Source organism: Eschrichtius robustus, chromosome 5 (genome assembly GCF_028021215.1).
Source record: "Eschrichtius robustus isolate mEscRob2 chromosome 5, mEscRob2.pri, whole genome shotgun sequence".
Lineage (NCBI taxonomy): Eukaryota > Metazoa > Chordata > Mammalia > Artiodactyla > Eschrichtiidae > Eschrichtius > Eschrichtius robustus.
In genome coordinates, this window is record NC_090828.1 from 127,812,014 (window position 1) to 127,825,304 (window position 13,291).

Below are 13,291 nucleotides of genomic sequence, written 5' to 3' on the forward strand. Positions count from 1 at the left end.
GGAGAGTCATGTAATACCTTATCTGCACAATGTATGTAGCATGTTTCCTTTTTCTGCCTCGTAGTTACGTAAGTGCCGGTTGTGGCATGTGAAACCACAATTGGCACTTCTGGCGCTTTTGGTGCACCAAAGTGTATGATTTACTCTTTTTGTTGGAAAACTCAAGACCAAAATTTACTTCAGAATGTTTTCTTCAATATTCCCCAGGAATATTCAGTTTTTATGTTTCCTTGCTCATTTGTTCCTGGTGAAAGCTTTAGTCCAATTTCCTATCATCTGCATTTAACCTCTCTGAGCACCGGTATTACCTTGTTGGGCCTACAAACACACAAACGTGAACAAAATAGAGCTATCCATGGTGCAAATCAAACAGTGCTGCATTTATCTGCAGATCAAATGGAAACTAAACTCATACTTTTCCTTGATTTTGTTTTAGGATTATCAATATCTATAATATTTAACACTTAGTACTTTAGCCATATGGAAATTTGCTAGAAAACTATTGTGCCCTCCCTAGTTAGATAGACATTTGAGATCTACAAGAGCATAACATTTTCCATAATTTATTGGTCAGGGTCCTGGAAATTAAAAACACTCAAGAGGGGTAATTGAAGTGCAGTTAATTAAAGGACTACTAACAAAGATATGCATGGGATTAAAAGGAAACTCACAAGGGATGGGAAAGCAACACAGAGTCTGCGATAGCAGAAAGCTTTTACTGCCCCAGGACTGAAGGAGCAAGGGCAGGCTCACTTAGGAAACCTGAAGAGGCTTGTAACTGAAGAACAGAATGGACCAACAGGACCTGTCCACAGGTAGAACAATTAAGTCATTGCCAAACCGGGCCCTAATAGGGAGTGGGTCCTGGCAATAAACACTCTGAACTGTCTCCTCTAAAGCTTTGAGTTCCTCCAGAAGTCTCTCGTGGGCTAGGGAGCCTCGTTGTAGAGGCCAGCCTCTGGAGACCGTGGGGGTGAGTGGTAAGGGGCAAATTCGAGAATAGATCTGGCAAATGGGGAATATTCAACAGACATGATTTAAGGATAATATTTGCCTGAAAATTTATCATTCTTATTACTTTAGGGATGTGTTGGAGATGTCCAGAAGAACACACAATAATTTCTCTGAAGCCATGTGAAAAGTGTTCTGTCTCTGTTTCTAGTTCTGTTTCTGTCCCTGTCTCTTTCTCTCTGCCTTTGTGTGTGTGTGGTGTGTGTCTTTCAATCTCTCTGTCTCTCTGTCTTTCTCCACACATGCACACGCATCTATGGTTTACCTAAGCAATACTTGTACTTTTCCTGAAAACCTGCGATATTTTTCTCAGGTGCATTGTAGATTGTGTAACGAATCATGTTTCAACTGTTTGCATCAGTGTATTTTGGACATGGAGTTTACCCTTGGTGACACCTGGGTATCCCCTGTAACTTATTTTCCTTTATCTGTCTTCCTAATTTTATTTACCACAGTATTCTTAAATCATTCTGAGCTAACACAGATTCTTTTTCTTTTTTGAAAATGTTAGCTATATAAATATACAAATTAATAGTTTGTTGGTACCAGTATTAACAGCAATTTTCCCATATTTATTAGTGACAGTATTCCCATAGGTATTGCAAACCTATGTACCTTTATTGGAGAATTTAAGTATGAACTTAAAAATACATAGTTAACTTTTAGAGGAAATATTTTTATAATAATGAATCATGCAGATTTAGGGACTTGTCACATTGTTTTGGAGAAGTGGTTATCTCCTGTGTTCATTCATCTCCAGGCTGAAGAATAAAGACAGTGGTTTGTCTTTAGGTTCTCCTCACTCTCTGCCTTTGACATTTTACCTACCAGAAATCTTTCTTTAGTCATCCACCCTTTGTGACACATTGTTCTCATCCTGTTTCATTGATATGATACTGTCATATTGCCCCTGTCATTCTGGGCTTGAACTGCCATGGTTTTTCTTCCTATTTAATTGAAGTATGTCTAGTCTGCGTCTCTTATTCTGCCAGTGAATGTCTATACCTTCCAATAAAATCTAATTAATAAATTTATTTGTGTTGATGGAAGTGACCCTTCTTACATGTAAAGCATGGATATTAACAGAGGTCTTTGGAGGACACGAGCTATGAGTTGGTCATGAATGTCATCACAATACACTTGTGGGCAGAGATCTTGGGTTATCTGGAAGAGAGTGAGCTCAGAGTAACCATATGTGCACAAAGACTGTTGTGAACAAAGAGCAGTGATTGGACAGGAAGCCAGTGAAAACACAGGTGTGACTGCTAATCTACCTGTCTGCTGGAGATGCTGTTGCCTCCATTCCACATACCCTTGTGAACAATTAGATCTCTTGTGCCAGACCACCCAGCTAATAGAAAGTCTTTCTTGACTTGAGTGCAGTCCCTCGAACCCGCTTGTCTCTGTCTCTGTGGCTCCAGAGGACCAGATCCTCGAGGACTTCCTGGGTAATCCAGAGCCATGGAAACTAGGAACAAGCAGGAAAGCCAGTTATAAGGAAGGGACACTTTCGCTGGCCACTGGTCATGGGACACCAGATCTAATGTGTTCATGAGATGGAGTTCCAGGAGGAGAGCCACATCTGCAGCAGGCAGGCCAAGGAGTGTGGCATTTTCAGGTAAGGGCACTTCCTTATTTCCTCATTCAGAGGAACCCTGAATACTTATAAGCAAACTGAACAAGTCTTTATAAATCATAAGGAGATGTGCACCTAGGACCTTGGAACAAAGAAAGAATACAGGATGTAATTTAGTTAGTAAATATCTTTTCTCCCTTCTTACGTGCCAAGTTCTACTTATCTTTCATTTTGGATATTTCCAACACTTTATTATGGAAACCTCAATGGTTGGAAATTACCCCAGTGGACTTTACAAGTTCTATTTTGGGGAGATCTCTCATCCTTATGAATATATGTACTAAGATATCTCACATAAGACTAAATTTTGCTTATGAACATAAGATACTTTATGTACAAACACACAAAATCATATTATTTAATCAAAGGGAAATGTAAGTGGTATGACTATAAATAATTTTTGTTTGTTTTTCTTTTTTTTTTGAAATTTTGAACTTTATTTTATTTATTTTTTTATACAGCAGGTTCTTATTAGTCATCCATTTTATACACATCATTGTATACATGTCTATCCCAATCGCCCAATTCATCACACCACCACCCCCACCCCCCTGCTGCTTTCCCCCCTTGGTGTCCATACGTTTGTTCTCTACATCTGTGTCTCACTTTCTGCCCTGCGAACCGATTCATCTGTACCATTTTTCTAGGTTCCACATATATGTGTTAATAAACGATATTTGTTTTTCTCTTTCTGACTTACTTCACTTTGTATGACAGTCTCTAGATACATCCACGTCTCTACAAATGACCCAATTTCATTCCTTTTTATGGCTGAGTAATATTCCATTGTATATATGTACCACTTCTTCTTTATCCATTCGTCTGTCGATGGGCATTTAGGTTGCTTCCATGACCTGGCTATTGTAAGTAGTGCTGCAATGAATATTGGGGTGCATGTGTCTTTTTGAATTACGTTTTTCTCTGGGTATATGCCCAGTACTGGGATTGCTGGGTCGTATGGTAATTCTATTTTTAGTTTTTTAAGGACCCTCCATACTGTTCTCCATAGTGGCTGTATCAATCTACATTCCCACCAACAGTGCAAGAGTGTTCCCTGTTCTCCACACCCTCTCCAGCATTTGTTGTTTGTAGACTTTTCTGATGATGCCCATTCTAACTGGTGTGAGGTGATACCTCAGTGTGCTTTTGATTTGCATTTCTCTAATAATTAGTGACGTTGAGCAGCTTTTCATGTGCTTCTTGGCCATCTGTATGTCTTCTTTGGAGAAATGTCTATTTAGGTCTTCTGCCCATTTTTGGATTGGGTTGTTTGTTTTTTTTAATATTGAGCTGCATGAGCTGTTTATATATATTTTGGAGATTAATCCTTTGTCCATTGATATGTTTGCAAATATTTTCTCCCATTCTGAGGGTTGTCTTTTCGTCTTGTTTATGGTTTCCTTTGCTGTGCAAAAGCTTTTAAGTTTCATTAGGTCCCATTTGTTTATTTTTGTTTTTATTTCCATTACTCTAGGAGGTGGATCAAAAAAGATCTTGCTGTGATTTATGTCAAAGAGTGTTCTTCCTATGTTTTCCTCTAAGAGTTTTATAGTGTCCGGTCTTACATTTAGGTCTCTAATCCATTTCGAATTTATTTTTGTTTATGGTGTTAGGGAGTGTTCTAATTTCATTCTTTTACATGTAGCTGTCCAGTTTTCCCAGCCCCACTTATTGAAGAGACTGTCTTTTCTCCATTGTATATCCTTACCTCCTTTATCATAGATTAGTTGACCATAGGTGCGTGGGTTTATCTCTGGGCTTTCTATCTTGTTGCATTGATCTATATTTCTGTTTTTGTGCCAGTACCATATTGTCTTGATTACTGTAGCTTTGTAGTACAGTCTGAAGTCAGGGAGTCTGATTCCTCCAGCTCCGTTTTTTTCCCTCAAGACTGCTTTGGCTATTCGGGGTCTTTTGTGTCTCCATACAAATTTTAAGATTTTCTGTTCTAGTTCTGTCAAAAATGCCATCGGTAATTTGATAGGGATTGCATTGAAACTGTAGATTGCTTTGGGTAGTATAGTCATTTCCACAATATTGATTCTCCCAATCCAAGAACATGGTATATCTCTCCATCTGTTGGTATCATCTTTAATTTCTTTCATCAGTGTCTTATAGTTTTCTGCCTACAAGTCTTTTGTCTCCCTAGGTAGGTTTATTCCTAGGTATTTTATTCTTTTTGTTGCAGTGGTAAATGGGAGTGTTTCCTTAATTTCTCTTTCAGATTTTTCATCATTAGTGTATAGGAATGCAAGAGATTTCTGGGCATTAATTTTGTATCCAGCAACTTTAACAAATTCACTGATTAACTCTAGTAGTTTTCTGGTGGCATCTATAGGATTCTCCATGTATAGTATCATGTCATCTGCAAACAGTGACAGTTTTACTTCTTCTTTTCCAATTTGTACTCCTTTTATTTCTTTTTCTTCTCTGATTGCCGTGGCTAGTACTTCCAAAGCTGTTTAATAATAGTGGTGAGAGTGGACATCCTTATCTTGTTCCTGATCTTAGCGGAAGTGCTTTCAGTTTTTCACCATTGAGAATGATGTTTGCTGTGCGTTTGTCGTATATGGCCTTTATTAAGTTGAGGTAGGTTCCCTCTAAGACCACTTTCTGAAGAGTTTTTATCATAAATCGGTGTTGAATTTTGTCAGAAGCTTTTTCTGCAACTATTGAGGTGATCATATGGTTTTTATTCTTCAATTCCTTAATATGGTGTATCACATTGATTGATTTGCATATATTGGAGAATCCTTGCATCCCTGGGATACATCCCACTTGATCATGGTGTATGATCCTTTTAATGTGTTGTTGGATTCTGTTTGCTAGTATTTTGTTGAGGATTTTTGCATCTATATTCATCAGTGATATTGGTCTGTAATTGTCTCTTTTTGTAGTATCGTTGTCTGGTTTTGGTATCAGGGTGATGGTGGCCTCATAGAATGAGTTGGGGAGTGTTCCTCCCTCTGCAATTTTTTGGAAGAGTTTGAGAAGGATAGGTGTTAGCTCTTCTCTAAATGTTTGATAGAATTCACCTGTGAAGCCATCTGGTCCTGGGCTTTGTTTGTGGGAAGATTTTTAATCACAGTTTCAATTTCATTACTTGTGATTGGTCTGTTCAAATTTTCTATTTCTTCCTGGTTCAGTCTTGGAAGGTTATACCTTTCTAAGAATTTGTCCATTTCTTCCAGGTTGTCCATTTTATTGGCATAGAGTTGCTTGTAGTAGTCTCTTAGGATGCTTTGCATTTCTGCGGTGTGTGTTGTAACTTCTCCTGTTTCATTTCTAATTTTACTGATTTGAGTCCTCTCCCTCTTTTTCTTGATGAGTCTGGCTAATGGTTTATCAGTTTTGTTTATCTTCTCAAAGAACCAGCTTTTAGTTTTATTGATCTTTGCTATTGTTTTCTTTGTTTCTATTTCATTTATTTCTGCTCTGATCTCTATGATTTCCTTCCTTCTGCTAACTTTGGGTTTTGTTTGTTCTTCTTTCTCTAGTTCCTTTAGGTGTAACGTTAGATTGTTTATTTGAGATTTTTCTTGTTTCTTGAGGTAGGATTGCATTGCTATACACTTCCCTATTAGAACTGCTTTTGCTGCATCCCATAGGTTTTGGATCATCATGTTTTCTTTGTCATTTGTCTCTAGGTATTTTTTGATTTCCTCTTTGATTTCTTCAGTGATCTCTTGGTTATTTAGTAACGTAGTGTTTAGCCTCCATATGTTTGTGTTTTTTACGTTTTTTCCCTGTAATTGATTTCTAATCTCATGACGTTGTGGTTAGAAAAGATGCTTGATATGATTTCTATTTTCTTAAATTTACTGAGGCTTCATTTGTGATCCAAGATGTGATCTATCCTGGAGAATGTTCCATGCACACTTGAGAAGAAGGTGTAATCTGCAGTTTTTGGATGGAATGTCCTATAAATATCAATTAAATCTATCTGGTCTATGGTGTCATTTAAAGCTTGTGTTTCCTTATTAATTTTCTGTCTGGATGATCTGTCCATTGGTGTAAGTGAGGTGTTAACGTCCCCAACTATTATTGTGTTACTGTTGATTTCTTCTTTTAGAGCTGTTAGCAGTTGCCTTATGTATTGAGGTGCTCCTATGTTGGGTGCATATATATTTATAATTGTTATATCGTCTTCTTGGATTGATCCCTTGATCGTTATGTAGTATCCTTCCTTGTCTCTTGTAACATTCTTTATTTTAAAGTCTATCTTATCTGATATGAGTATTGCTACCCCAGCTTTCTTTTGATTTCCATTTGCATGGAATATCTTTTTCCATCCCCTCACTTTCAGTCTGTATGTGTCCCTAGGTCTGAAGTGGGTCTCTTATAGACAGCATATAGATGGGTCTTGTTTTTGTATCCATTCAGCAAGCCTGTGTCTTTTGGTTGGGGCATTTAATCCATTCACGTTTAAGGTAATTATCAATATGTATGCTCCTATTACCATTTTCATAATTGTTTTGGTTTTGTTTTTGTAGGTCCCTTTCTTCTCTTGTGTTTCCCACTTAGAGGAGTTCCTTTAGCATTTGTTGTATAGCTGGTTTGGTGGAGCTGAATTCTCTTAGCTTTTGCTTGTCTCTAAAGGTTTTAATTTCTCCATCAAATTTGAATGAGATCTTTGCTGGGTAGAGTAATCTTGGTTGTAGGTCTTTCCCTTCCATCACTTTAAATATTTCCTGCCACTCCCTTCTGGCTTGCAGAGTTTCTGCTGAAAGATCAGCTGTTAACCTTTTGGTGATTCCCTTGTATGTTTTTTGTTGCTTTTCCCTTGCTTCTTTTAATATTTTGTCTTTAATTTTTGATAGTTTGATTATTATGTGTCTTGACTGTAAATAGTTTTTAACTTAATTTTATACCTAACTTAGTGTTCTCTTTAAAAACCATTTATTCGCTAGATTTGCACCAGTTGAATTTTAATGTTTTTTAAGTATGAATTTTCTTTTAAATCAAGATTTTTCATCTTATGTAGTTAATATAATGTGTCAATGTCTGGGAAGACATTACAAAGATGTTCTTAAAACATTTCACCTGAGGGCTACTTTGAAAGGAAAACACTCAAAATGAATATTTAAATTTTGTTTGTTGTTCCTCTTGTTATATATTTTAAAAACCATTCATATTCTTCTCATTTGGCACAAAATATAATATTAGTCACTTTAGCTAAATGAGACAAATTTCTGATCAGGTTTGAAATTCTTTTATAGGCAGTTCTCTCCAGATTTTTCAATAAATATTACCGCCTTGATTTTGCAGTCTTTGGTCAGTTGTTTACAACAATCAAATTATTTTTTACTTCAATTTTGCACAACATTTATGCCAGTTACTCAGAAATATATATTATCACAATTCAGCACTTTTTTCCTGATTGATTATAGTATCCACTATCATTTTTCTCCATGCTAAACCTTCTAGGTAAATTTCTTAGAAGTTAATGCCTATATTTTTCCATTTTTAATATTCACACTGCCCAATGTGGTAACGCATGCAAAATATGTCAGTTTAAACAAAGCGCAGTGAAAGTGAACAAGACATAGATCTTTAAAGAATCACAAGGCCCACTGATTTGGCCAAAGATTAATCCTAAACCAGTAGCATATTTGATTCAAAGTTGCCTTGTAACTTTATTTTATGATTTCACTGAGTTTCTAGGCAGTTTTCAAGTGGGACTCAGCTAGTTGTAAAAGGTGCTGGATAGCTTGAAGAGATTATTGTAGAAGATATGGCAGGTTTCACTGTATGACAAGTTATGCTTGTCCTTCTGACATCTTTACTTTGATGGGCTAACCGGTTTTCGAGAGGAAGCACTAACTACTCAATAATGTTAGAAATGTGAGATTCAGGTAGCTGAATGTCTAACTCAGTGTGTCTAAGGAGAGGTGATTTGTATTTCAAGGTTTTACTTTCATAGGTGATTTTTTTCAAAGTCACTTAAAAACCTGATGCATTCATTTTAAGACAATATTCGTGGATGGCATTTTTCAAACCATTTCTAAATCATCTCATCTATTTTGAAACTGGGCAATTTTGTTGGAATTTTTTTTTTCTTTTTATCATAAATTGAATCAGTATTAATGATTGCATTTTATTATGTGTGGGTTGGGGGGTTTTGTGATATATTATGTAAATTTCCAGACATAGACTCTATAAAGGAAAAATATAAGCTTTCCCAATCTACAACTATCGTGAGGACATTATAGTCTCCACTAATTAGCATCCTCACTTTACCAAAAATTCAGTAACCCTTCATATTCTTCAATTTGATTCCTTCTTTGTTTTAAACTTTTTCAAATAAATAAGATTAAAAAAGTAATATTGTAAAAAATATTATGAATAAGATTATATTTCCATTGTCCCATAATGGAAAAAGACCAAAGCAGACCATTCATGGCTCTGTGGCTCAAGTCCTGTGGATAAGATGAGATAACATGGAAGTCATACATAAGAAATAACTATTAAATCAATAATAAGATTTGCCTTTTAATTGATTATTGAATGAATTTTTGAAAAAGTAAAATAGAATATAGCTTAGAAATTTTTTTCTTATTTTGCACATACGTTAGCACTGTACTGATCGATAGAAAATAGCAAATTATTTATAAATATCTAGTATCTTGATTATTTTTATTTTTTCCAAAAATTTTCCTTCTGTGAAATCATTCACTTTCAAATTTATTCTCAGATTTTCTGTATATTTATGTATATATGTATATGTGCATGTGTTTACATACATACGCGCACACATATATTTGTATTTATATATGTCAATATTTGAAGAAGCAGATGTGTATATATATATAAATGGAGATTAACATGATGTAACATCCTTATAGTGTTTCATTTATTCTGCATGTAAAATAACAAGTGTATATTTTTGGTGCTGTACACGTTCTCTGGCTCTAAATGTAAATTTTAATTTTGTTTCTGAACTAGAGAATACTATATCACTATGGTTAAATGGGTAAGCAATACCAAGACGGTGGTCAGATGGTTAAATCGACCTCAGAACATCTCCATCCTCACAGTCTGTGAGACCACTACTGGTGCTTGTAGTAGAGTGAGTATAATTTACTTTCCTTTATGCTTAAAATATAATAGTTTATGCTACCTTTCAAAGGAAAATTAAACAATTCTTTGTGCAAATACTTCAATATTTAACTTCCAAAGCTATTAGGAGTGTGTACTTTAATTCATAAATCTTCCATACTTTGAAGTAAGAAATATAGATGATAAACAGAAGAGAACAAATTAAGCTTTAAAACAGTGAATTCTTATATAGTATAAAGGGTAGTCCAAGCCATGTTAGTTTCATTCTCAAATGTAGGCTTTCTCTCTACTTTTTGACAGTGATTAACTTGAGAATATGTGATATTTCTTTCCTGTCATCTTTAAACAATTCCAAAAATTCATCTTTTTTTCTGTAGTTCAGATTAGTCTTCTAAAATAAGTGTCTCTGTCTTTAAATTATCTAAAAACAGTAATAAAAAAAAAATGATTCTTCAGCAACTATGTTTTGAAAGTAGGTTGTATTTCAATTTCTATAATCATATTTTATAAACTCTGCAATAGATTCTATATGTGTAATTTTAAGGTTCTTAGTAAAAGGAATACTTTAATAGGTTTAAATTGTTATATTACATATTTGGTACTTGGTAAAGGGTTCTCAATTATTTAACAACAGAATTTTCAAACTTACGCTTCTGGACAAGATGGAGTAAATGTTACCAGCCTTGCATCTCTATAGTAATCAACTATAACACTTTACAAAATATATTAAACAACTATATTCAGACATTGGACCAATAAGGCAGTCAAAACACAAATGGTCAAATGAAGCTATGGCTTCCTACTGGTGACACATTTGAGGCCACAGTGCAAGGAGATGGCATCCAAGAAAAGCACAAGTGTATCACTAATCCAAAAAGGCAGGGAGAATCAGAGTTTGAGGCTATTGTGGTGGCTGAATTTTGCAGGACAAGTACCACAGGATAGGAGCTATATATAAAAGAACTTCAGCAGTATATGTAAAGGTCTCTTAAGTCTTTATCTCAGTGCTTAGCTGTGCAGGTAAAGGGCCTGCCTCAGAGAGGGAAGCAAATAGAGAATCTGCAAGTTGCACAATACTTGGAGACTTTGGAGTAATGAACAGCAAAAATAGAGATCTCTCACTGAAAACCCTAAGCATTCAACTCAGAGCCCAGAAAGAAAATGTATTAGGAATAGAACTATTCTAGACTCCTTCTAATAAATCTTTAAATCAAACCTTGAAAGAATTGAGTTCATCTGCCTGTAAACTAGCTGCCTGCCAGAACAAAGTTTACTCTTTAAAATAATTAAAAATTAATTCTCAAAAATGTGGCATTCACAATATCAATCACACAATTAAAACATGCTACATATGTAGAGACATAGAAAATATAACTCACCCACCTCCCCCAAAATAAGAAGCAGACTTACAAAGGATATAGATACTGGAATTAACAAACAGACTGAAAAAAACAAAAACAAAAACTTTTAGCTATTTTTGTTATTTAACAAATTAAAGGATTGCCATAATTAGTAAACACATGAGAAGTTTCAGTAGCTAAATATAAACTATAAAAACAGAACAATGATATTTCAGAAACTGAAAAATACAGTGTCTGAAATGAAAAATTGCCTGGATGAGCTTAACAACAAATTGGACACTGTTGTAGTCAAGGAAATATAAATAATTCAAACAGAAATCTTGAGGGGAAAAAGGCTGGGGGAAAAAAAAAAAAGAGCAAAGCCTTAACTACCTGTAGAACAATATAAACTGGTATATATGTAAAATTTTATATACAGAAGGCAAAATTTGAGATACCAGGGCAGAAAAAAATGTAAGAATGTAAAATGTAAAAATGTTACAATGATTTAAATAATCAAATTTGATGAAAAACCATTAATCCATATATCCAAGAAGTTAGCAAATCTCAAACAGAATAAAGACAAAGAAAAAAGTACGTCACCACATAGTACATAAATTAATGCAAACAAAAGATTAAGAGGGGAAATTTAAAGTAGCCTGAGAGAAAAACACGTTACATATTGGGAAATATAATGATGAGAATTATGGCCTGTGTCTCACCAGAAACAATGCAAACCAGAAAGCAATGGAAGGAAGTCATTATTAAAGGACTACATCCTATGAAAATATCTTTAAAAAATGAAGAACAAGGAAGATATTTTCAGATAAATTGGAACTGAGATAATTCATCAAAAGTAGATCTGCATAAGTAACAGGAAATGAAGTTATTCAGGCTAAAATAAATGACATCAGATAAAAACTCAGATCAAAAGGAAGGAAATGAAGGTGCCAAATAAGGTAAATATGTGAATAAAATTAAATAATTTCTAGTACTTAAGTTTTCAAAAAGGTAATTAAGGAAATTAAAGTAGTATACAATAGAGATATTAATAGAATAATTTCATAATGATACAGTGTGAATTGATTAGGAACATATAACAATTCTAAGTACCTACGCTTCTAATAATAAAGTTTCTAAATATTTAAGCAAAAGCTGACAAAACTAAAGAAGAAATAGAAATATACTGAGACTTAAATATTATTTTCAATGTATTTGATGAAATAAGTAATCAAAAATCTGTAATGATAACAAAAGATCTGGACAGTACTATCAACAACTTAAACAAATTGATATTTAGGAAAAATTTCACTCAACAACTATATAATAAACAATCTTTTCAAGTGCAAGGGGAATACTCAAAAATCTCAAAGTGCGAAAAGTGAAATCAAGCAGAGTATATTGTTTGACCACAAGAGAATTAAATTAGAAATTAGTAACTAAAAGATATTTGGGAAATCGACAAATATTTGGAAAATTAAAAAAACATACTCCTAAATAATTCATAAGTTAAAGGACAAATCACAAAAGAAATTAAAAACAATTTTAAATTCAAACATAATGAAAACATAGCAGGTCCAAATACATGGGTGAAGCAAAATGATGTTTAAAATGAAGTTTATATCTTTAAATGCATATATTAGAAAAGGAAAAAGGTATTGAATCAATGGTAAATCTCCAAGTTATGAAGCTAGAGAAAGAAGTACAAAATTAGCTCAAAGTAATTAGAAGGATTGAAATATAAAAAGAAAAGCACAAATTAATAAAACACAAGACAATCTATAGAGAAAATCGGTGAAAGCAAAAATTATTTTAAAAGATGAATAAAATTGATAAATCCTTATTTGTACTGATGAAGAAAAAACACCCCACAAACTACCAATTTCAAGAATGAAAGGGTCCCTATCAATATACTGATGGCATTTTTTACAGAACTAGAACAAATAATTTTAAAATTTGTGTGGAAACGCAAAAGACTCTGAATAGCCAAAATAATTTTGAGAAAGAACAGAGCTGGAGGGACCACACTCCCTGCCTTCAGACTGTACTACAAAACTACAATAATCAAACAAGTACAATATAGGCACAAAAACAGACGTAGATCAATGGAACACAATAGATATCCTGGAAATAAACACACACACTTATTGTAAATTAATCAATGACAAAGAAGGCAAGAATATACAATGGAGAAAAGACGGTCTTATCAATAAGTGGTGCTGGGAAAACTGGGCAGCTACATATA

General features: G+C 34.2%; 1 protein-coding gene across 2 annotated transcripts in view; it reads left to right on the top strand.

Moving 5' to 3' along the window:
• The window catches only part of DPP10 (dipeptidyl peptidase like 10), a 707,501-nt gene that overhangs the window by 601,150 nt on the left and 93,060 nt on the right, over positions 1-13,291 (top strand). For both annotated transcript variants that reach the window (XM_068544007.1, XM_068544008.1), the window contains one exon: positions 9,593-9,716. In XM_068544007.1, the coding sequence (XP_068400108.1) occupies positions 9,593-9,716 (124 nt within the window). The remainder of the gene's footprint in view (positions 1-9,592; positions 9,717-13,291) is intronic.